This window comes from Sus scrofa, chromosome 5 (genome assembly GCF_054392235.1).
Source record: "Sus scrofa isolate SSC_HxYL_T2T_F1_AM1 chromosome 5, Sscrofa_HxYL_maternal_Yorkshire_Landrace_v2.0, whole genome shotgun sequence".
In the NCBI taxonomy this organism is placed as follows: Eukaryota; Metazoa; Chordata; class Mammalia; order Artiodactyla; family Suidae; genus Sus; species Sus scrofa.
Window position 1 is genome coordinate 14,815,260 of NC_139387.1, and position 23,503 is coordinate 14,838,762.

At 48.1% G+C, this 23,503-nt stretch overlaps 1 protein-coding gene across 4 annotated transcripts in view; it reads right to left on the minus strand.

Annotated features, from left to right (window-relative positions):
• Window positions 1-2,642: 2,642 nt before the first annotated feature.
• Window positions 2,643-23,503, minus strand: part of ABTB3 (ankyrin repeat and BTB domain containing 3) — a 315,516-nt gene continuing 294,655 nt past the window's right edge. For 2 of the 4 annotated variants that reach the window (XM_013988219.3, XM_003126078.7), the window contains 5 exons: window positions 22,672-22,774; window positions 19,921-20,002; window positions 12,907-12,975; window positions 11,529-11,642; window positions 2,643-4,847 (listed from right to left, as the gene is read on the minus strand). In XM_013988219.3, coding sequence (XP_013843673.2) covers window positions 4,638-4,847; window positions 11,529-11,642; window positions 12,907-12,975; window positions 19,921-20,002; window positions 22,672-22,774 — 578 coding nt within the window. In that variant the 3' untranslated portion in view covers window positions 2,643-4,637. The remainder of the gene's footprint in view (window positions 4,848-11,528; window positions 11,643-12,906; window positions 12,976-19,920; window positions 20,003-22,671; window positions 22,775-23,503) is intronic. The other 2 variants (XM_021091555.2, XM_013988218.3) reach the window with 1 other exon arrangement.

Below are 23,503 nucleotides of genomic sequence, written 5' to 3' on the forward strand. Positions count from 1 at the left end.
GCCCTGGACTGAGAGTTGGCCCCGGTGGGTCTGCTCCCTGCTGAGTCATTTAGGAGGCCTTATGTCCCATGAGTCACAAACGTGATCTCACCTTCTTGAGTAGATGAGGAGTTTGGGAGAATTAACCACTGCAAATCTAGTACTTAGGAAATGGTCTTTTGTGAAAGCAAGTCTAGTTGAACTTGGCTTCCATTAAGTTAGACATTTTTGTTTTTTCTTTTTTGGCCGTGCCTGTGGTATGCACAATTTCCTGGGCAAGGGATCGAACTTGTGCCACAGCAGCGATGCCAGATCCTTAACTGCTCGGCCACCAGGGAACTCCCAAGTTAAACATTTCTCCATCACCGACTTTGTGCAAAGCACTCTACTAGGAATGAGGTTTGCCACTGAACTGTTTTGGGGGGGATCTCCCCACACCCCCTGGAATAGTAGCGAAATCCTAAAGAATCATAAACCACCATGGGAATCACTGTAGAAGAAAGTTCCCAAAATGAATGGCAAAATCATTAACCTTCCTTTCCTTGGGTGAGTCATCATTTTCTCCTCTCTGCTCAGTCTAGGGGTTCGCAACATACTTGCTCTGCTGCTACAAGCGCAGGACCCGCACAAACTATCTCCTCTAAGCTTCCCACCAACCTTCTTAACTAGTCCTATTTAAACCTGATTTCTCAAAAGCAGAAAATGAGAACTAGACTGCATAGTAACTTGTCCACTGTGTCAAAGTGAGTTGGGGTCGGGGGTGGGGGGTTGCTGAATGGGCTGGGAAAGCCAGGGTTTCAGGCCTGCATCAGAAGGTTCTGGGTGAATTTCTCCCTGACTTGAACCTTGAAACGGACATGCCAGGAGGCGGTTTGCTTTCTGTGGGGGGTGTCCATGGGGCGGGGGTGGGTGGGAAAGGGAGTTAGAAGTGGCAGGATGTATTTCCGCCACTGCACATCTGTGACTCAAGCTGGCGTACACAGGGCAGGGGGTGGAGGCGGGGGAGCGCTGGATTCTGAAAAAAGGCAGAGAGCCCAGGATGGGGAAAGGAGATTTTTCTCAAAGAATTGCCTAGGGCCCTCACCCTTTCTCCACACGGAGAGCCCAGGCCTGAGGTTAGTAAAGGCTAGATAACACAACCTTGAGGAGGCGACACCAGGTGAAACATTACCCAGCTGGAGTAAAACTTTTTGCCTGGGGCTTCACAGGGAAAAAAAACCACGTGAGCCACAAGGAATCACAGAACTACAGAATCTTGGGGGGGGGGGCCCTCCATCCAGTTCTAACTGACTGCACTTTCTTCTAGCTTCTGCCTGGACCCCTTTTGTGCTGGAAGCTCACACTTTGATCTCTGTTTTGGGGTGAAGAATCCGTCTTTGGGGGAGAACGGATGGCACTCGAGCATGGTATGTATGAGGCCAATCACACATTGCGGGGAGGGGGCAGCAGAAGCCGAGTCCAGACCTTCGTGTTTATTCCCATGTCTGCAGGCATGTACTTCTGGTTTCTCACTGCCAAAGAAGGGGCTCAGGGGAGCCCTGTGTCAGGCAGGCTGGCTCCCCTGCCTCCCCCAGATGCTAAGGGCTTTGGCACAGTCGCTCAGGACTGGAAGACAGAGCCCTGGGTTGGACAAGCAAAAGACAAATGCCGCAAAAGGAACACATCAAATGCCTTGCTCACTTGCTCACAGAGGGTGATGCGCTGTCAAAAATAAAGTGACCTTCTGTTCTCCTGGCCCGACCCAGAGTTCTAGCCCCGGCACTCAGGTGCTTCGGCTGCTTCCTAAAGAAGAAACAGACCTGCGGATGGACCAGGGTATTCACCAGACCTGAGTTGGACCCAGGCTAGGCGAGGAGCCAGAGGACACCAGCTGGGGACTTGGTTTGACCTTAGTGATGATGGCACCCAAGGGGAAAGCTCCATGTCCCTCCATGTCCCTCGTCCCTCCCCCCAGTCCCAGAATGCTGCCACCAGCCACGAACATCACTTCAGGCTGGCCTCTGCTGGGGCCATGCCCTGCATTTCTCCAACCCTCCAAAGCTTCATCTAGACACTCAAATGACAGCAGGAACTCCAGCCTCTGCAGGTGAATTGGCTGCAGGAGGCAAGAGGCGCCTCTATGTCCTCTGCCTGATGGGAAGCCCCTGGGCGGCACCCCGCGGTGCGCGCAGACCCAGGGGACTGGCGCTGGGTTTAGCCAGGTTCCAGTTGGCAGAGTGGAGGGCGGTCAATGACACAAGCACTGATCTCATATGCAGCGTCTTCACGTCCCTTGTTTTGCTTGTTTGTTTGTTTTTTTGCCTTTTCTTGAGCCACTCCCGCTCCCGCGGCATATGGAGATTCCCAGGCTAGGGGTCTAATCGGAGCTGTAGCCACCAGCCTGCACCACAGCCACAGCAACACGGGATCCGAGCCACGTCTGCGACCTACACCACAGCTCACGGCAACGCCGGATCCTTAACCCACTGAGCAAGGCCAGGGATCGAACCGCCACCTCATGGTTCCTAATGGGATTCGTTAACCACTGCGCCACGACAGGAACTCCTTCACATCCCTTGGTTTTTGCTGGGGGTTGCATTTCCCCAATCTCTTCACTGAATGAAGTTCTCAGGCTCCTGCTGTGGGGTAAGGAGCTGACTGATACCATACAAACAAGGCATGGCTTGGGAAAATCATTTTCTTTTAATGACAGAGAAAGCACACCAAACTAGAACAGAAGCCCGTCAGGAGTTGCCACCGTACAAATCAATGCCCAGAGGCCCTGAACTAGCATCAGACATTCACAGGGAAGTCCTTCGCGGTTAAGGGAACATCCTCGCAGCATCTCTAAGGACGGGAGGTGGGAGGCAGCGATGACTCAGGATGCGCTGGGTATCTGTTAACTTGGACTCCTCTGCAGGCAGTTTTTTTTTTTTCCTTCCTCAATGGATGGCAGGGGCTGGGGAGGTTTGCAAATGACCAAGTGGAAGAGAGGCTTTGTGTATCAGCATCACAGAAGAGCCAGTGCTGCAGACAGATGTGGCCCAGGTACTGCAGGGGTCATACCCATGCGACAAGACTTGGCTCTGGTCCTCCGAACAATGGCTCAGGGAGCTACTACAACAGATGAATAGCAGCTCCTTTAGAATCTAGGGTTTGTGCACAAGTTCCCAAAGGCATGCTAGGAAACAGGTGGCTCAATGAAACTTCGCCATCCCAAACGGTAAAAGTCACTCTCTTGGTTTTTACTGCATGTTATCTAGGTTTCAAATGGAAGGACAAGAGGAAAAAAAAAAAAAGGTGGCAACTCAAAAACTATTTGGAATATTGTGGCACTTCACTAATTTCTTTTGCTTATAATATATGGCAGAGCAAATGGAACCCTGTCGATATAAACTCTCATTATAGATAACCCTATACTGTACACTCTCAGAATACAGAAAGAATCCATCCTATCATACATATTTCATCTTTAAAAATAATCTAACATAGTCGTATTCTCTGGCTAGTAACAAACTATTGACATCTTCGGAGAATACAGAGAAAACTCTGGGATTCATAGTAAATTCTCTGACGTGCCCCGCTCCCCATTCTCAATTCAGCATCCTCTACGAACGCATTTCTGCAAAAGCATCCCCGAATCATTCATTAACTAGGAAAGGACATGGATATGTTAGTTTCACTAAATGGACTTTTAGCAAGACGTGATGGGACATTTTTACCTTGGCAAAAATGAAGCACAAACATACTATCTCACAGGTTCGGGCCCATGCAAATGCATGTTTTTTGTGTTTTTTTTTAAATTTTTTTATGGGGGGGAATTTATTCTCACCCCGAAACCACAATCAGCATGCAGGGTTTTTTCAGCTATTGAGTTAGAGATAATTATTGGCAGTGCACCTCTTCCATGTAACCATGATCACTAAGGCAAGGTTATTATTTCACCTTGTTTAGAAGATCAGCAATGTCTTGTCAGATGCATGTTGATACAGTGCAGACCTGCGACTTACTGTTTAAAAAAAAAGAAATCTCAAAACACAGATTCCCTAAACACAATTCAATTGAAAATGAACGGTTAAGCTTTTAGAAATAGATTGGAAACTACAAGGCTGCCCTGTTTTTGTTTTTGTTTTTTTTCGTTTTTTTTTTTTAAATGAACATTTTAAAAAGTTCCCACCCCTAAAAATTTTGCCAAATGATGTCTTCGTTATTCGTGTCAGTCTCACCAATTTGCCACCATGATTGATTCTTGCTGAACTACAGCTACTAAAGTCCTTAATATGTCATAAATATAATGCTTGTCAGGGTCAGGACAGGGACGTGCTCCTGGAACCTGAAGGGCTTTTCGTTCTCAGTCCATCCATTGGACAATGGTCCCTGGCCACGGGTGTTCAACTGCCCCAGGGGTGCTTTCGGATGAGGTCAGCTTGGCTGCCCCACGTTGACCTTCTAGCTCCGGACTCAGCTGCGATCTGATCTGCAGGCCAGTGGCATGTCCTTTGTTTCTCAAGAGGAACCCCTGGGAGCTGCATTTGCTTATTCAAGAGAAGCTGAGGCAGTAGAGGCAGCTCCTTGGCTCAGCCAAAAACAGATGCCAGGTGAGATTTCTATGTTCGTGTGAAGCCAATGCGACAGGTGAACTGGCACGTCCCCGGGGAACATTCCCTGGACGGGACGCTTCATACGACAGAACCTTTGGAAGATGACAAGTGGATCGACTGAATCCTGATGGCCAACGTCCTCTGTAAGTCCTGGAGCACATCCTGGCCCGTCCCTTCGCCATTTTTGTCATATAGGAGCTGCTTGAATGCTTCGTTTTCAATGAGGACCATCATGTTTTTGAGAAAGTAGCCTTCACAATACGCCGAGAGCTCTGTGACCCCAAGAAACTGCGGAGAGTGGAGAGGAAGCAGGAGATGGTTATATTGCTGAAAGCACCTGTTTTCATGTATGATAAGGGCGACTGATGGTGACATTGGCCCTGATTCTGCATCCTTTGCTGTATGCATACCCATGGGGATGGGACCCTGCAGCTCCTCCCATCGAAGGGCTGAATCCAGTTTTCCACAGCTTGGCCTTGTGAGTTGCTCAGGCTAAGAGAACGTGGCTGACATGAGATTTGCCAGTTCTGAGCTGGCTTCAAGTGGCCGTGTGTGCTTCCGTGCTCTCTTGCAGAACCCTGCCTCTGCCTCAAAAACAAGCCCCAGCCAGTCTGCCTGCAGCGTGAGCAACCACGTGAAACTGAATCAACGGCGACAGCAGCCAGCCAAGATCAGCAAAGCCAGCCGCAGCCGACCGGCCAGCTGACCTCGGAAGCAAGGCTGGCTGAGACCAGAAGAGCCCAGCCATGCCGCTGACTTGTGCTAAATAAGCACCCACTGTTTTAACCCTGGGTCTTGTGTCTCTTTGTGCCACTACTGATAACTGGTGCACGGATGGAGCTGAGACCAGAGTTCTAATCGCTTTACAACTATCCGTTAACTCAGTTCTCACAACAATCCTCCGAGTGGGTGCTGCCTACCTGCCCCCTGCATTTAGGGCCGAGGTTCTCAACCTGGGGTGATTTTGCCTCTCCGGGGACAGCCGGAGGTCTGAATACATGTTTGGTTGTCACGGCTTGGGGGTGGGGGTGGGGGTGGTATGGGCACCACTGGAATCCTTTGGGCAGAAGCCAGGGACGCTGGTAAACATCCCACAACACAGAGGGCAGACCTCTCGGCAGAGAATCATGCAGCTCACGTTTATCAACAGTGCCAAGGATGAGAAACTGATGGAGAGACACGGTTCCTGAGACTAAAGCAATATGGGAAGGATGACGTTGACCTGCCTCACTTTAAAAGCCCAGGCAGAAGGCCTGGCAGAGAGCAGACACTGAATGCGGATCTGCTGAATGTATGAATGAACAGTTAACTCCCGGAGTGCCCATACCAGAAGCAAACATTTACAGACAGCACATGAGGTGCCGGGCACTGTGTGAGGCACTTTACAAGCATCCCCGCCTTTAATCCTCAAATTTCCTTGAGGCAGGTACGATTAGCACCTCCCATTTACAGGTGAGGAAACGAAGACAAGAGTGGCTTGCAAACATTCACATGCGTCAAGGGCAGCACCAGGAGCTCAACGCTGGCCACTCAGGTCCTGAAGGCTTGAGTGTTGTCTAACCCTTAGGACGCACTGCCTCCACCCTGCTACCGTGCACGGAGGAGGCAAGGAAGCTTGGAAGCGTGCTTGGTGGAGGAGTTCATGTTTGAGATGCAAAAGCAAATGCGGACATGAGGGTCGGCTGTTTGTACTTAGATCTCTTCTAGTTTTCAAAGCTTGAAAGTCTCTATGGCAAGGAGCCGGATGCTCAGAAGTTAGTGACGTGTTCCCTGAAATGAGAGCCCACTGCTTTGTTTAGAGGCTGAATTGTCTAAAGGTGGAATTCAGTGTTCTGAACCTCCTAAGAGTCTGTCCTTTGGCCAGAGAGGCGCTTTAAGCTGGTCGATGCGGAATATGGGTGAAACTGGGGTGAGGCAGTGCCAATAGGGTGATGGGCGACTGAGTGGAAGACCCGGCCTCAAGTTGGGGCTCCCCCACTTTTCTGAATATGTGACCAGGGCTGGGTCACTTGGCCTCTGGCTTTAAGTTCCTCATTTTCCAAATGGGAACTATGTCACTTGCAGCATAGACTTGTGGACAGAGGGATTGGTGGGACGTAATTTACAGCAGGACTCTGTCATCTGCCACACTTGGGGAGGCAGGTGAGGAAGGGGCTAAGGGGGGGAGGGGGGTCCTGGAATCTGCCTGAGTTTTTATTCCAGACTTTGCCACTTCTAGCTGCCTGCTGTTGGGCACGTTATTTAATCTCTGTGCCCACTTATTGCTGTCCATAAAATGGGGGAAGATAATAATACCTACCTAATATGCTATTGCTGGCATTAAATGAGATAAACATGGCATATTCAGAACAAAGGCTGACTGCAGTCAGCACTCACTCGATGTTAGCTGTCATGATCCATGCAAACAATTTGCACTATTTACTTTCATCTCACTAATTGATATCCAGGCGCTCAGGCAGACAAAGTAGGTGGCTAGGCTGGGATAAGGGGAGTTGGCTGTATCTACAGAACCTAGTTCAGCTAACTGGCCCACAGAAGGACCAAGCCTATAACCTTGAACTTGCTGACACCAGGGGCTAATTCGCCGAGCCAAAGGCCTGTCTTCATAAAAACCATGTGCAACTTTGGGCCAAGTCCAATGACTTCTCTGGGCCTCAATTTCCCAAGCTACAAAATGAGGGGGTGTGGGAGTTCCTGTCATGGTTCAGTGGTTAACAAACCCGACTAGTATCCATGAGGATGCAGGTTTGATCCCTGGCCTTGCTCAGTGGGTTAAAGATCCAGCATTGCTGTGAGCTGTGGTGTAGGTTGCAGATGTGGCTAGGATCTCGAGTTGCTGTGGCTGAGGCTGTGGCTGGCAGCTGTAACTCTGATTCGACCCCTAGCCTGGGAACCTCCATATGCTGCAGGTGTGGCCTTAAAAGACAAAAAAAAAGGGGGGGTGTGTGGAGGAGGGAGCACCACGCTCTGCAGGGCATTGGGACATACCAGGTAATTCTGTGGTCTCCGAGAGGCTTGGAGGGCCTGGTGAGGTTTATCAGGTGCGCGGGCTTGTCATCACCCAAATGTTCACATAGATGCATAGCATCCTGGAACTGGAAGAGCTCTTAGAAATGCTCTCCTTCTTTCAAGAAGGAGAAATGCTCTCCTTTTGGTGTCACAGAGGGAAGGCCTCCCTGTACCCGTGGGGAAAGGGAGGCTCAGAGTTCCCCATCTCTGACTCTGTGGACACAGGCTGCCTCTCTCTCCTGACCACTCCCAGTTGCCTGCTTTGTGCAGGAGTCTGTCTCATCACAAGTTAGCATAACTGGAGAATAATAAGCACAATAAGTACTTACATTTATATTTGGTGATATTTACTGAATGGTGGCTTTACATCAGCCAATTACCGACGGACCTGGACTGGAGCGCTCATCTCCTAGACCAATGGCTGACAAACTAAAGGTCTGTGGGCTAAATGTGGCCCACCACTTGCTTTTGTCAATAAAGTTTTATTGGGACAAGGCCATGCCCATTCACTTATGCATTGTCTCTGGCGGCTTTTGCACTCCAAGGCAGAGCTGAGTAACTTCAAAGTGAATGGCCTCTGTGAAAACATTGATCTGGCCCTTGACTGAAGAAATTTGCCAACCCCTATTCTACACAATGATTTTGTCATGTGCAGAGACCACGTCTTACTCATTTCTTATTCTGATGTATATACAGCTCCTGGTAAATAGTGGTAAACAAACACCAGTGAATGCATCCCCTGGTTTTTAAACCCATGTTCTTCCCAACACGGTACCTCACTGAGCTTACTGCATTAGCTTAGATTCAATCTGATAAAGCAGAGGTAACCTTGCCAAGAATTTGCTGGCATTTGAAACATGGTTGTTAGTATCTAATTGCCTGCATTTTTAGGAGTTCCAAACCCAGTTGGTTTCTTTCTCGTCTCTTTCACTAGACTAGCCTCTATCTGTAGCACAATCTGCCAATAAGAGAATCCACATGGCAGGTGATCACTAGTGGGCGCTGCAGTATCCACAGCACAGGGGAGGCAGCGCAGAAAGGGCGAAGGGCGCTGGCAGTGCCCTGTGCTCCACGCAAGTATCGGGAAGGGCAGGCGCTATCCTTGGAAACGTTCTGGGGTGTGGCCTGGGAGGGAGGCAGAGGCTGGTGTCTGATAAAGACCACACTATGGCTGCAGAGGCACACAAATGAAGGAGGCATTTCTCTGCCATACGTGTTCTGAGCCTGCAGCACAAACATTCCCAGCCTGGGCTCACGTTGCATTGGGCTGCATTATTAAATAACAAGAGAGCTGAAGACGCTGCCTGCCCAGGAGGCTGAAATGATTCAGATAGGACCGTGGAAGGTAGGCCTTGCTGCCAACCCCAACGTGGGGTTCACCAGGCAGTTTGAGTGAAAGAGGTCAGGGGACGGGGGAGAGGGCGCTTAGACGAATCAGGCTTTCTTCCCAGGTAGAGAGATTCGCTGGATGCTTTTTTTGCAAAGTAATTTAAGATTAAAAAAAAAAAATGCTGTGTCCTAAGAAACCAGATTTTGGTTAAAAACCCTCACTTAACTAAAACACTTGGTATTTGTGGGTAGGAAGCAGCCTGATTTTACTGATGACCAATCAGAAAATCTTTTTGGAGCACCAAGGATGACTGCAAATATTTCAAACATTTATTAGGCCAGACGGTAAACACAAAGATGCACCTGTGCTTTGAGTGAGCCCGACCTGGGTTTACCCTTCTGGGCACGGACCCCAAAGAACAGGAAGCAGGGACTGGAACAGATACTGACACCTCTGCTCACAGAAGCCTTATTCACAACAGCCACAAGGGGGATGCAACTCAGAGAGCCACGGATGGGTGAATGGATAAACATGGCATGGAATAGTATTCCATACACACCATGGAATAGTATTCAGCCTTAAAAAAGAAATAAAATTTGGACACATGCCACACCGTGGGTGAACTTTAGGGACCCTGTACTAAGTGAAATAGGTCAGCCACAAAAATAAGCCAGACAAGTACTGTAGGATTCCATTTATCTGAGGTACCCAGAGCCATCAAATTCAGAGACAGAAAGTTGAATGATGTTTGCCAGGGGCTGGGAAGGAGGGGGGAATGCAGAGAGAGTGTTTAATGGGCACAGTTTCAGTTTGGGAAGATGGAAAGTTCTGGCGTTGGGTGATGGTGACAGGGGCACAACAATGTGAATATACTTACGCCACTGAAATGTACCCTTAGAAACGGTTAAAACCGTAACTTGCACATGATGCATATTTTACCACAATGAAAAAAATCTCAGTGATAGCTGTGTGACCTTAAGCAAGTTACTTCCCCTCTCTGTGCCTCCGTTTCCTTATTATAACATGGCACTAATGAAAGGGTGGTGGTGAGGATTAAAAAAAGGTAAGGCAGCAAGAGTTTAAGTGCAGGGACCTGCAAGTGGAACGGGCTCGGGGAATGTTGGCTCAAGACAGAAAATCACATCTCAAATGCAACTTGTTTTTTCACAATGAGCAGAGAGAGCATTACTCTCACCAGCTGGCCCTCTGGAGACCGTGGATGTGGGAGGCGTGTGTGCTGAGCATCAGTTACACAAAAGAAGAGCACTTGGTTTGTTTTAAATTAACTCTTGATCTTAATTCATTTCACTGTTTCTCCCCAGCACATGCTAATCCCCGTCCTGAGTACATGAAACAAAATGAAGTGGTACCTGGACTCATTACCTTCATTGTCTTGCTCCCAGAAGTCCCACTTGTGAAATGAGTGAAAACCTGGAGTGAAGACTGGCCTGGGGGCTGAAATCACAGCGATTGTCCTGGGAGCCTTTAAAAATACAGACTCCTGGGCTCCGCTGCATAGATCACTGGGGATCGGGGCGGGGGGGGGGGGCGGCGGGCAGAGATTCCAAACTCTCCCCAGGTGACTCTGATTAGCCGTCGGGTCTTGGGTCCGCCGGGCTAGGGCTCCTTGGCTTTCGCTAGTGTCTCTTGACAGCCTTTCTCAACCTTGGCACATCCGAGTATCACCTGGGAAGTTGTGAAGGCTACCTTTTTCCCCAGGCTCCACCCCCAGAGGTTGATGAATTGATCTGTGATGGGTCCCAGGCATAGGGCGTTTGAACGCCCAGGTGATTCTACCGTGCAGACAGTACTGGGAACCTAAGTTCTAGAATAATGGTTCTCGCCCGTGAACAATACCAGAATCGCCTGGAGGGCCTGCAAAGCCACAGACGGCCAGGCCTCACCTCCCGAGTTTCTGATTCAGTTGGTCTAGATGGAGCCTAGAATATAGATTTATTTTTTAATTTTTAAAAAATTTTATTTATTATTATTATTATTTTTTATGGCTGCACCCATGGCATATGGAGGTTCCCAGGCCAGGGATTAAATCAGAGCCTCAGCTGCAGCAATACCGGATACTTTAACCCACTGTGCCGGGCTGGGGATTGAACCCGCACCTGCCAGCGACTTGAGCCACTGTAGTCAGGTTCTTAAGCCACTGCTCCACAGTGGGAACTCCTAGAATATACATGTCTGACAAGTTCCCAGATGTGCTGATGCTGCTAGATGGGAGCCCAGACTTGGGAGAACCACTGTTCCAGAACCTTGCTGCTCAAGCTGAGACCTGGGCCAGCCGCAGAGGCTTGACCTGGGAGCTTGTCAGACATGCAGACCAGGGCCCACCCCTGGCCTGCTGAATCAGAGTCTGCGATGTGATTCACAGGCACGCTGGTGTTGGAGAGCCACTCCTTTAGAAACTTCTGGGTTCCTGCTTTCTTTGTGTTCTGGAGGGGTGAACGAAGGGAACGAACGACCCCTCCTCTAGAGCAGGAAGCAGACCTTGGGAGGATGGGTCCTGGATGCAAAGGCCCAGCATCCGTGCTGGCCACCTGCTCAGAGCGTCTGCAAAGACAGCCTCTCCCAGCTCAGTGCACAGGGTAAGCTCAGGCAGCAAGAGTGCGATGGATTACCTTTGCGTGGTTGTAAATATCCACACAGTTGTCAGTATTGATGCTCTTTGCGCAGATAATCTCACAGTGTCGCTGCAAAGCCTCCAGCTGGAAAAATTTGGCGGCAGACAGAAGCTAAAAACCATAAAAAAAAAAAAAAGAGCCTATTAGAGGTTGGGAGACAGTAGGAAAGCAACGACTGTGGGGAGAAAAACCCTCATCTCCCACAGTGGTACCCAAGGTGACGACACTGGGAATAAAGTGTCGGTTGTCATGCTACAGCACGGAGGTTACACTAGAGGACGAAGACCCTGAGACCATGTGGGAGATGGCGGAGGGCAGGGGGGTCCAAGTGAATCAATTTTGCATCTATTACAGCAGGAGGTCAAGCAAAACTGCCTAGAATTGTTCTGTCCAGAAATCAGGGTGAACGCTCTTATTTATTAACAAGATGGGTTATTATCCATGTGGCTCCCTCCCTCCACTCATCCAGGTCTCCCCACACAGATGTCACCTCCCGTCTCCTCCCTCCACCAGCGTCTGGCCCCCTTCTCACACCAGACATGAAGTCATGCCTGCCGCCCTCCCCAGAGTCTGGGAAGGCAGGGACCTCTGTCCCTTTGCATCACTGCTGTGTCCGGTGCTGAGCACACACCTGGCCACAGGAGAGGCTGAACAGAGGCTCTGGGGAGGGGAAGAAAGGGCTGAAGCAAGAGTTCTAAGGGACTGCTTTTGGGAAAAGGACGTGGGGCCAGGGTGGGGATGGCCGGGTGTGGGGCTTTATATACATTATAGCCCATTCTAATGTATCCGCGGGCTTTGTTCTCCTTAAGGGACAAAGTCTGGGACTTTGCACACATCTGGCATTCTGAGTCACATGTACAAAGCCTGGCTTGGACATTTCATGCCATCAATGAAACACTGAACCCATGTACCCCCAGTGACAGACAGGAACACAAGCGAGGCCAGGGGAGCTGGGTGGGGAAGAGCAGGCTGAGTTCTGAGAGGGAGACAGGAGTCGGGAAGCTTCTGTAACTGGCTCTCAGCTTCTGCCTCAATGGACATGCTGAGGTTTGAAGAATGCTTTTAGATGATACAGTTCTCTGACAAATGACAAGGGAGAAATGGTCAAGGATACTTCCCGATGATGCTCCTTGAGTCCCAGCTGTGCCTCAGACTCTTCAGTAAATTTCCTTTACTCCATCCCCGCCTAAAGCCAGTTAAAATGGGGTAGCACTCAGCTGCTCTTGAAATGGATCAGACTAGTGCACTCAGCCTTCTAGGGAGGGGCTCTGATGAGAAGCCCTTGGGAGAAAGGAGGCAGGCAGGACCCCAAAGCCTGCATCTAAATGAAAAGCCCATGTGTGCCACCCACTCAAGGACACAGCGGACCCCTTACCTCCATTATCTCATTGTTTTTGATGAGCAGTGACTCTGGGCCACCATAGTAGAGATACTGCATGACCAGCTGGAAGAAAGGAGACAGTGAGCAAAGGGTCAATGGCACACAGACACAATCATCATAAAGCCACCCAGTCAAAGCCTCAGGCTACGTGACACTCTGCATCCACGCCTCCCTGCCTGAGGACCCCTCCTGGGGTGGGGGTGGGGCACTCCCACTTGATCACTGCCTTTGCAGAGAAGCTCCATTTAAAAGTTTTATAGGCTGGGTATTTTTCCTTACAGCATGCTGCGATCTGTCTCCCCATGGTTCTCTCCCAGGGTCAAATTAAACAATTCTAAGCTCTGTTCCCTAGGACGGGTTTTTCCCATTTACAGTGGATAATTATGGGCTGTTCTCCCACCTCTCACCCCATCAGGCTGCCCAGAACTGCGGGACACATGGTGTGGCTTAATGACCCTGTTCCCCCTTGGATCATGGCCCAGTTTGACTAGAGACCTCTTGTTCACGTTCCAGTGCGTGACTCTGGGCCACCAAAGGACCACCTGTTCCTTATTACAACTCAGCCAGATCCAAGATGAAGCCATTGGGGGTCCATGATCTTAATGGTTCATTGATGGTGTGAACTGTCCAAGCCAGCCTTTGTACATGTGAGTCAGGATCCCCAGATGGTGTGGAAAGTCCCAGATCTTTGCAAACTGGTGTCACTTAAGTGGAATGAAGCCCTCGGATGTGTTAGAACGGACTATCACTACCTCCCATGAGACTAAGTGTTCATTGCTTACGTGGTGTGTGTGTATCCTTTGGAGTTGGCCACAGTCTCCACCACTCTCTGATGTCTACTGCCTGCCTGTATGAGACACTGATTCTACCTGCCTGGCCCTAAGGCACCTGTGTTGGAAAAATCTGTAGACTGTTTACATCCTATCTTTGGGTATTTATAAAATGAGCTGTTTGGACTGGGATGCCCTCTATGATCCCTTCAGACTCTGATAATCTGTGACCAGTACAGGGCAGTGGTTAAGAGCAAGGATTCTGGAGTTGGGCTGCCTCTGTTTCTGAGGTCTGCCTCAGTTTCTCAGATCTGGCTCTGTTGCTTGAAAGCTGGGTGACCTGGGAGTTCCCGCTGTGGCACAGTGGGCTAAGAATCGCTGCAGAGGTGTGGGCTCGATCCCAGGCCTGGTGCAATGGGTTAAAGGATCCGGTGCTGCCACAGCTGTGGCATAGGTTGCAACTCTGGCTCGGATTCAATCCCTGGCCCAGGAACTTTCATACAATGGGTACGGCCATTAAAAAAAAAAAAAAAAAGATGGGTGATCTGAATTAAGTTAGACTCTCTGTGCCTCAGTTTCATCATCTGTAAAGTGGGGATAACATTACCTACCCCATGGGGTTGTGATGAGGATTGAATGAGTTAACATACGTAGCAGGCGTAGCAAGGGCCTAGCAGGTACATGGCAAGAACTCTATAAATGTTAGCTTTTTAATTTCCTGTGGTTAGAAATTTTTTTTCCAGTAGTGCTTCTGCTATGTGCTGCCACTTTCTTACTTGGGCCATTCAACATCCTTTGTGACTGACCTCAATCGAGTATTGCATGTGTGTTTACAGCAATCGTTTTTCAGCTCATACAACTCAATACAAAAGAACAAACCAGCCAATCAAAAGTTGATTAGAAGACCTAAGTAAACATTTCTTGAAAGAAGATATATAGATGGCCAATAGGCGCATGGAAAGATGCTCAACATGGCTAATTACTAGAGAAATGAAAATCAAAACAACGAGGTATCACCCCACAACACTGGTCAGAGGGCTATTAATAAAAAGTCTACAAATAATAAATGCTGGAGAGGGTGTGGAGAAAAGGGAATGCTCCTATAGTATTGGTGGTAATGTAAATTGGTACAGCCACTATGGAAAACAGTATGGAGATTCCTCAGAAAAACTAAAAACAGAGTTGCCATATGATCCAGCAATCCTGCTCCTGGGCATAGATCCAGAAAAAACTATAGTTTGAAAAGATACCTGCACCCCTATGTTCATAGCAGCACTATTTACAATAGCCAAGACATGGAAGCAACCTAAATGTCCATTGACAGATGAATTCTTAAAGACGTGGTATATATATTCAATGGAATACTACTCAGCCATGAAAAAGAATAAAATAATTCCATTTACAGCAACAGGGACGGACCTAGAGATTATCATCCTAAGTAAGTCAGACAGAAAAACAAATCAAATGATGTCACTTATATGTGGAATCTAAAAAACGACACAAATGAACTTATCTACAAAACAGAAAGACTCTCAGACTTGAAGAACAAACTTATGGTTGCCAAAGAGGACAGATGGGGGAAGGGATAAATTAGGAGTTTGGCGTTAGCAGATATAAATTGCTATATGTAAAATGATAAACAAACACCAAGGTCCTATTGTACTGCACAGGGAACTATATTCAATGACCTGTGACAAACTATGACAGAAAAGAATATGAAAAAGGATATGTATCTAAAACCAAGTCACTTTGCTATATAGAAGAAATTAACCCAAGATTGTAAATCAACCACACTTCAATAAAAAGGATCATTATAAAAATGTACATATATAAATCATGTACAGTTTTCTTGAGATAAAGTTCATATAACAAGAAATGCTTTAACGTACACAGTTCAGTGGTTTTTAGTATATTGACATTGTTGTGCAACCATCACCTTAATCTAATTTTAGAACATTCTCAACACACCCAAGAGAAACTCTGTGCCCATTATCAGTCTGTTTCCTCCTTGTGCCAGACCTGACAACCGCTATACTGGACATTTCATATAAATGGAATCATACAACACATGCTGTTTCGTGTCTCACACTTTCACTTGGTGTGAGATTTTCGAGGTTCACCCTGTTGTCACAGATGTCCCTCCTTCACGTCTTTTGTACTGCTGAACAATATCCCATTGTGTGGATGTACCACATTTTGTGTATCCATTCATCAGCCGATGGGTGTCTGGGTTATTTCCACTTTTTCGAGGTTATGAATACTGCTGCCGTGGATTGATTTACTTTTTTGGATCTCATCTGCCGGTCTGCCCTTTTCTCCTCCTCATCTTGACAGCATCTGCCTTTTATACTCTGATTGCTCCCAACCATTTGCCTTGATCGGAACCTACCAGTGTCTCTTTCAGGCCTCTGCTTTTGCCCATGCTGTTCCCTCTGCTCGATGCCCTTCCTCTCTTCTCCAGCTGTTGAACGCTGGCCCCTCTTTCGGGATCCAGCTTAGTGGTCACCTCTGGGCAGCCTTTTCTGATGTGCTTATTAGATCTCTTCGCTGTCCCTCATCACCCACTGGAGAGCGCATCGCCCCCAATGGCGATGTTATTTCTTGCTGGAGTCTGAGGGCATGTGCCATGACTTTTCCATCTCTACCTCCTCAGTGCCTGCGGCGGGCAGCAATCAGAAACATGATTCCTCCCCTCCCTTGTTTGTTTGACCACTGGCCGCCTGCTGAGCGGTGGTGGCTGAGGCTTGGTGTTTACCCTCCTCTCTCTCACCCTCGGGGGTCATGAGCATCTAAAATACCACATTGGCAGATGTTGGGACCTTGGCTTTATTAAAATCCATGTATTCCCTGAGCACCTCTCTTTTATAAAGGCCAAACCAATAATAATAGAGGAAAGAACCATAATAGTAACTGCTCCGAACACAGGGCCTCTCCAGTTACAAATCACCTCTCCATCACATCGTCTCATTTCTTCAAGCTTGGGCTGTTGACTGGAAATGCTGCTTTTGTCATAGATGGAGATCCTGGGGCTAATGGAATTTAAATTGGGCTGTGCTGTGCCACCCTCAGACTCAGCCAGCACAAGCCTTTCCTACGTGTGTGTGTGTGCATGTGTGAGAGACAGAGAAATGGACCCTTGTTAGGTCAAAGGGCCTGTTGATGGAGTTGTTTTTCTTGGCAGCTGTCAACCTGCAATGAAGCGGGGTGTGAGCGGCGGCCGCAGCCTCAGCCGCGTGGGGCTCTCGCCTGCATGTGATGTTAAGTGCAGTCTTGTGGAAAGGAAACCCCACGCCGTCTCATTTACCAAAATTCTCCTGTCAGCACCGAAGTGAAGTGAACAGGCCCCTGAGAACCTCCTTCTGGGTCAGCGTCAGCCCTACTGGCCCCTTTCAAGCCACAAATGAGGCTTTTCTTCTTTTATGGGGCAGGGGCAGGCCCACAGGAAAGTCCCCAAGGTCTGCTTAATCTGCCCTGCCCGTTACTGTCACTCGAGGCGAGTGTGGCCGGGGAACCTTCCCCAGTCCAAAGCAATTACTGGCCTCTGGTTCCTCTGGGCCCTGCCTTCCCCCGTAGGTGTCTTATTCCACCACTCCTCACGGCAAACATTTATTGAGTGCCTACTGCAAGCCAGGCTCTGGTGACAGGAACCCCCCCAATTAGTCCCAGGCTCGATGGCATATGTGCCCCCTCCCTGAGCACTTGGAGAGCTTGGGGGCCTGTGCACAGTTCCCAGCATCTAGCTCCTGCTCCAAACTCTAACAGGCCTTTCTTTGGGGCTGCATGATTTTCAGGTAGGGTCCAAGGCCCCACAGTAGGGAGGTGCTTAAGAGATCAGGTCTGAAACCCACACACCTACAGTCAATCAATCCTTGACAAAGGAGGCACGAATGTACAATGGGGGAAAGACAGACTCGTCAGCCAAGTGGTGGTGTGGAAAGCTGGACAGCCACGTGTAAATCAAGGAAGTTAGATCACACTTTCACACCTTACACAAACATAAACTCAAAATGGCTTATAGCCTTAAATATAAGACATGATACCATAAAACTCCCAGAAGAGAACAAAGGCAAAATTTCTCTGACATCGACCATACCCATGTGTTCTTAGGTTAACCTCCCAAGGCCATAGAAAAAAAAGCAAAAATAAACAAATGGGACCTAATCACACTTCTAAGCTTTTGCACAGCAAAGGAACCCATAAACAAAATGAGAAGACAACCTACAGACTGGGAGAAAATATTTGGAAGTGATGAGACCATTAAGAACTTCATTTCCAAAATATACAAATAGCTCGTACAACTCAATAACTAAAAAAATACAACCTGATCAAAAAGTGGGCAGAAGACTCAAACAGACATTTCTCCAAAAATGACATACAGATGGCCAGTGTGCTCATGAAAAGATGCTCATCATCTCTAATTATCAGGGAAACGTAAGTCAAAACTACCATAAGGTACCACCTCACACCTGTCAGAATGGCCATCATTAAAAAGTCTACAAATAACAAATGCAGCAGAGGGTGTGGAGAAAAGGGAACCCTCCTTCACTGTTGGTGGGAATGTAAATTGATGCAGCCACTATGGAAAACAAGATGGAGGTTCCTTAAAAAGCTCTTTTTTTGGTCTTTTTAGGGCTGCACTCTTGGCATATGGAAGTTCCCAGGCTAGAGGTGGAATGGGAGCTGTAGCTGCCGGCCTACGCCACAGCCACAGCAACACCAGATCTGAGCTGTGTCTGTGACCTATACCACAGTTCACGGCAACGCCAAATCCTTGCACCCATATCCTCAGGTATAGTGGTTGGGTTCTTCTTTATAGTGGTTGGGTTCTTTTACTGCAAAAATGAGAATTCTGGTTCCTTAAAAAACTAAACATAGAGTTACCTTATGATTTAGCAATCCAACTCCTGGGCATATATCCAGACAAAATTATAATTCAAAAAGACATATGCAGTCCTATATACAATATCCAAGACCAAGAAGCAACCTAAATGTCAATCAATGGAGGACTGTCTAAAGAAGATGTGGTACATATATACAGTGGAATATTACTCAGCCATAAAAAAGAATTAAATAATGCCATTTGCAGCAACATGGATGGACCTAGAGATTATCATACTAAGCGAAGTAAATCAGAAAAAGACAAACATCATATGACATCACTTATAAGTGGAATCTAAAAAAAAAGGATACACATGAACTTATTTACAGAAAAGAAACAAACTCACAGATAGAATGGATTTGTGGTTGCCAAGAGGGAGGACGGTGAGGGAAGGATGGATTGGGAGTGTGGGATTAGCAGATGCAAACTATTATATATAGAATGGATAAACGACAAGGTCCTACTCTACAGCACAAGGAACTATATTCAATATCCTGTGATAAACCATAATGGAAAAAGAATATGAAAAACATTGGATATACAAGTTTCATGGAAACTTTCAGACCCAATGGCTGCTACCATTCTGGAAAGGTCAGTGGGCACTTTGCTCTCAGTAGAAAATGCAGTCAGGGAAACAGGCACTTGGACGTCTGAGAGCACGCTGACTCCCCAACCCACCTCCTCTCTGCTCCCTCACCCCAGTGGGATGGAACCCTGGCTGGATGGCACCAGGCTGGCCTTGTCCTTGGAAACCCCTTTCTGCCTTTCCGTAATGCACAGTTCAAAGTAATATATTATGCACGGCTTTGTGCTTAGCAGGGAGGTAGTTTATCAGTGATGGATTAGAAAAATAACAACTCACTTAAATTTTGCCAAGTTGAACATTTCCTCATGTTGTCCTAGTTGCTCATCTCTCCAAGAATTCAAGACATAAAGGTGATGATGATTAACTTGTTAAAAATGGGGAATATGAGGCTCAGAGAACAGAGTGTTTCGCTCATGGTTATTCTGGAAGGATTCTTTATTTTGAGGTTTCAACATACCCAAAGGAATGCATGTCTAATGGTGGAAGGACAGGCACCTGGGTGGGCTTTAGCACTTTAGTGCGAGGGCAATTGACCAATCGCTCAGAGTTGCCCCTGCTGGACTTTGAGTCCCCGGGTCCCAGCACAGTGTCCAGCACATAGTAGGTGCTTGATTAATGCTGAATGGATGGTAAATGGGCGGGGCAGTTGAGGATGGGGGCCAAGTGTACAGGAGACTGAGCTGATTCAGTACAGGGTCCACAGGTGGAGGGTTGGGGGACTTGTTGTTGCCAGGCACCCACCAGCAGGGTTCCAGGCCACGGCGGGGGCTCACCTGAAAGATGGGGTACTTCACGTATCCGATCTCTATGCAGGTGCTGTCGTTCGTTGGTTTGCTGGAGAGGAGTGCTTTGAACCTGAATGAGAACCCACAAAGGGAGATGAAAAGGCCCACAAACACATCCACAGCTTGCAAGAAACTCGGCTCTCTGATGACAGGAACACGAACGTCTTGTTTCCCCGCCCCTGCTCTGAAATACAATGACCTGTCTGTAGGTTTCTTAATTTAATGCCCCCCTTCTCCTCATATGATACCATAATCCAATCTGAAGTTAAACCTCTATAGTTAAAACCAATGTTTGGAACTGGTAAATGATGTCTCAAACAGGTGGCTGGAAAAGAACAAAAGCCTTCTGAAACCCTGTTGACTTTGCAGGGCCCATCACAAAAGCTGCCTCTCTCATGGAACCCTTCCTGAGCTCAGGCGTGATGCTCCTCTAGGGCCCACGGAGCTCTCCGCCTCCCTCCTCCCTCCTCCCACACAAGCTCTGCTCCAAGAAGGCAGGGACTTCTGCCCTTTCTGTCTGGGCTACATCCTCAGAGCCTGTGCCAGGCTGGAGCTAATGCATCATGGGTATTTAATCAACACCTGTTGACCACCTAACCACCTCCCTAAGCACGACCTTCTGTCTGGGGTTTTAAGGCTATTTCCTCACCACAGACTAAATTAAGCTCCTTGTGGGCAGAGACACAGTCAATGGAACGCAATGATACTCAATACATTTAGGAATAAGCTAAGATGTGCCTCTTTTTAAAAATGAAACTCTAGGAGTTTCCAGGATGGCACAGTGGAAACAAATCCAACTAGGAACCATGAGGTTGCTGGTTCAATCCCCTGGCCTCGCTCAGTGGGTTAAGGATCCAGCATTGCCGTGAGCTTCAGTGTGGGTTGCAGACGTGATTCGGATCTGGCATTGCTGTGGCTGTGGTGTAGGCCGGCAGCTATAGCTCTGATTAGAACCCTAGCCTGGGAACCTCCATATGCCGCAAGTGAGGCCCTAAAAGAAAAAAAAAAAGAAACTCTAAATTTGAAATACTTTTAGATTTTCAGAAGAGTTGTGAAGATAGTAAAGAGAGTTCCAGGATGCCCTTCATCCAGCTTCCCCCAATGCTAACGTCCTGCACAGTCATAGCACCTTTGTCCAAACGAAGACATTAACATTGGCACACTATTGGTCTGGTTTTTCTGTGGTGTCATAACTGAAAACCATGTCAGGGACAGCATATTTTTCTCGTGGTGGCAAAACAGACATCTGGAGTTTGTATTTGGTTTAGGGGTGACACGGGAGGTGTCAGGAAGCTTTTAGGAAACCAGGGCCCACTGGATGCACACATTCATTAGCAAACTGGAAGTGGTTCTGTTTCTGGATCCTGGCGTCCTTGCCCTTTGCTCCCCCCTCCTCCCCGGCCGCCCGCTTCCTCCTCCTTGCAGCATCATTCTCCCCTTTGCCCAGCCTCACTCATCCCTGTTCACGTCCTGGTATAATGTGGTTCTAAACAGTCAACTCCATCTCAACTCAGATTGAAAGGAGGAGGAGGGGCCACAGCAGCACCGGCAGGAATGGTGTTACACAGTCGTCACCTCCGGAGTTCAGGAAAAGTAAGGTCAGAACCTGTGTATTTCAGGTGACTTTGCCAAAGTTCCCTGGTATCTGGGGAGCAGGCCTTTCAAGGCTGCAGCATGTGAGCTTTCAGGTTGTTCATGGCACATGGGCTCCTGGATGAGGGAACTACCCTCCAATCCACGCCCTGCTCATGAAGCTCTGTGCCTGGCACATGCACCATCTGCCCTGAGGACCCACATTTTGTCTAAGCCACACAAAGGCTGCTGACTATGCTAGTGGCTGCCCTGTACTCTTTTTCCAAATTGTGATTAAAAAACATATAACGTGGAAGTTCCCGTTGAGGTGCAGCAGAAATGAATCCGACTAGGAACCATAAGGATGCGGGTTCCATCCCTGGCCTCGCTCAATGGGTTAAGTATCTGGCATTGCCGTGAGCTATGGTGTAGGTTGCAGACGTGGCTTGGATCCTGTGTTGCTGTGGTTGTGGCAGAGGCGGGCAGCTGCAGCTCCGATTGGATCCCTGGCCTGGGAACTTCCATAGCTGCAGGTGCAGCTCTAAAAAGCAACTGCCCCCCAGACAAAAAAACCTCAAAAACCAAAACAAAACAAAAGAACAAAACGTACTGTCTTAATCGCTTTTAAGTAATGTTAAAACAGTAATGCTCACGTGAAGTATTTTCGCATCGTCATGCAATCAGTCTTCAGGACTTAGCCTGTTCTCATTAAACAGCTCCCCATTCTCCTCTTCCAGCCCCAGGCCCACCCTTCTACTTGCTGTCTTTATGAAGTCGACCAGCCTAGGTTCAAGTTCATATAAAGGGAATCACAGTGTATTTGTCTTTTTGTGACAGGTGTATTTCACTTCGTATAACATCCCCAAGTTCATTCGTGCTGTAGCATGTGTCGGAACTGTCTTCCTTTCTAAGGCTGAAAATGTATGTAGACACTACCACTTTCTGTCCATCCCTCCACTGAGGGACTTCTGAGTGGCTTCCACATGTTGTCTTTGGGAATCATGCTGCCTGAATGCAGGTGCATAAATGCCCCGGACCCTTGGATGCTTAGTTTTGAGAAGAGAACCTGCCAGTTCAGTGACAATACCACCGAAATTGAATTTCCGAGAACAGTTATGGCAATAACCACCCTCATAATTCAGTGCTTTGGAAACTGATAACACATACCTTGGAGAGGCTGTAAATAACAGCACCTTGTGAGCATAGAATGGTCTTCCTTCCACCAGAAAGGTAACATCTGACATTTCTTTATTGTTAAGGAAATGAGGATCTGAAACAGGAGAAGGAGAGGAGGGTGGCTTTAGCGGAGAGAAGGGTGAGGTTTGGATTCCTCTTTTGGAAAGTGTCAACAAGAGAGGCTGTGGTGATAAAATACTCATTGGAGAGACAGTAACCAAATGACCTTTCTTTTTATGGCTGCACCTGTGGCACATGGGAGTTCCCAGGCTAAGGTTGAATCAGAGCTACAGCTGCCAGCCTCCACCACAGCCCCAGCGACACTGGATCTGAGCTGTATCTGCCACCTACGCTGCAGCTTGTGGCAATGCCAGATCCTTAACACACTGAGCAAGGTCAGAGATGGAACCCTCATCCTTACCGACACCATGCTGGGTTCTTAACCCACTGAGCCACAGTGGGAACTCCAGAAATTTGATTTTTCACAGGAAATCTTCATAGCTTATTTGTGATTAAAAGTAGCATGTCCCATTAGAAGACTCACCTCCAGCCCAGATCAGATGACTGTCAGATATGGAAGGTGACTATCCACCTACCTGGCCTCAAAGAAGGCTACCTACCCACTTCACTCCTTCCCCAGCCCAGAGCCTGCCTCATGGCAGTGGTTCTGAAGAGGTGCCTCCGGCTGCTGTGTTCCAGGTGATTCGAGATCCAAGCCCTTCGCTCAGGGTAGAGGCAAAAGAGCCAGTTCCCTGCCCTCATCTCCAAGAATAAAGAAGTTGTATAACTAGTTGTATAACTAGTACTCTAGTACTTACAGAGC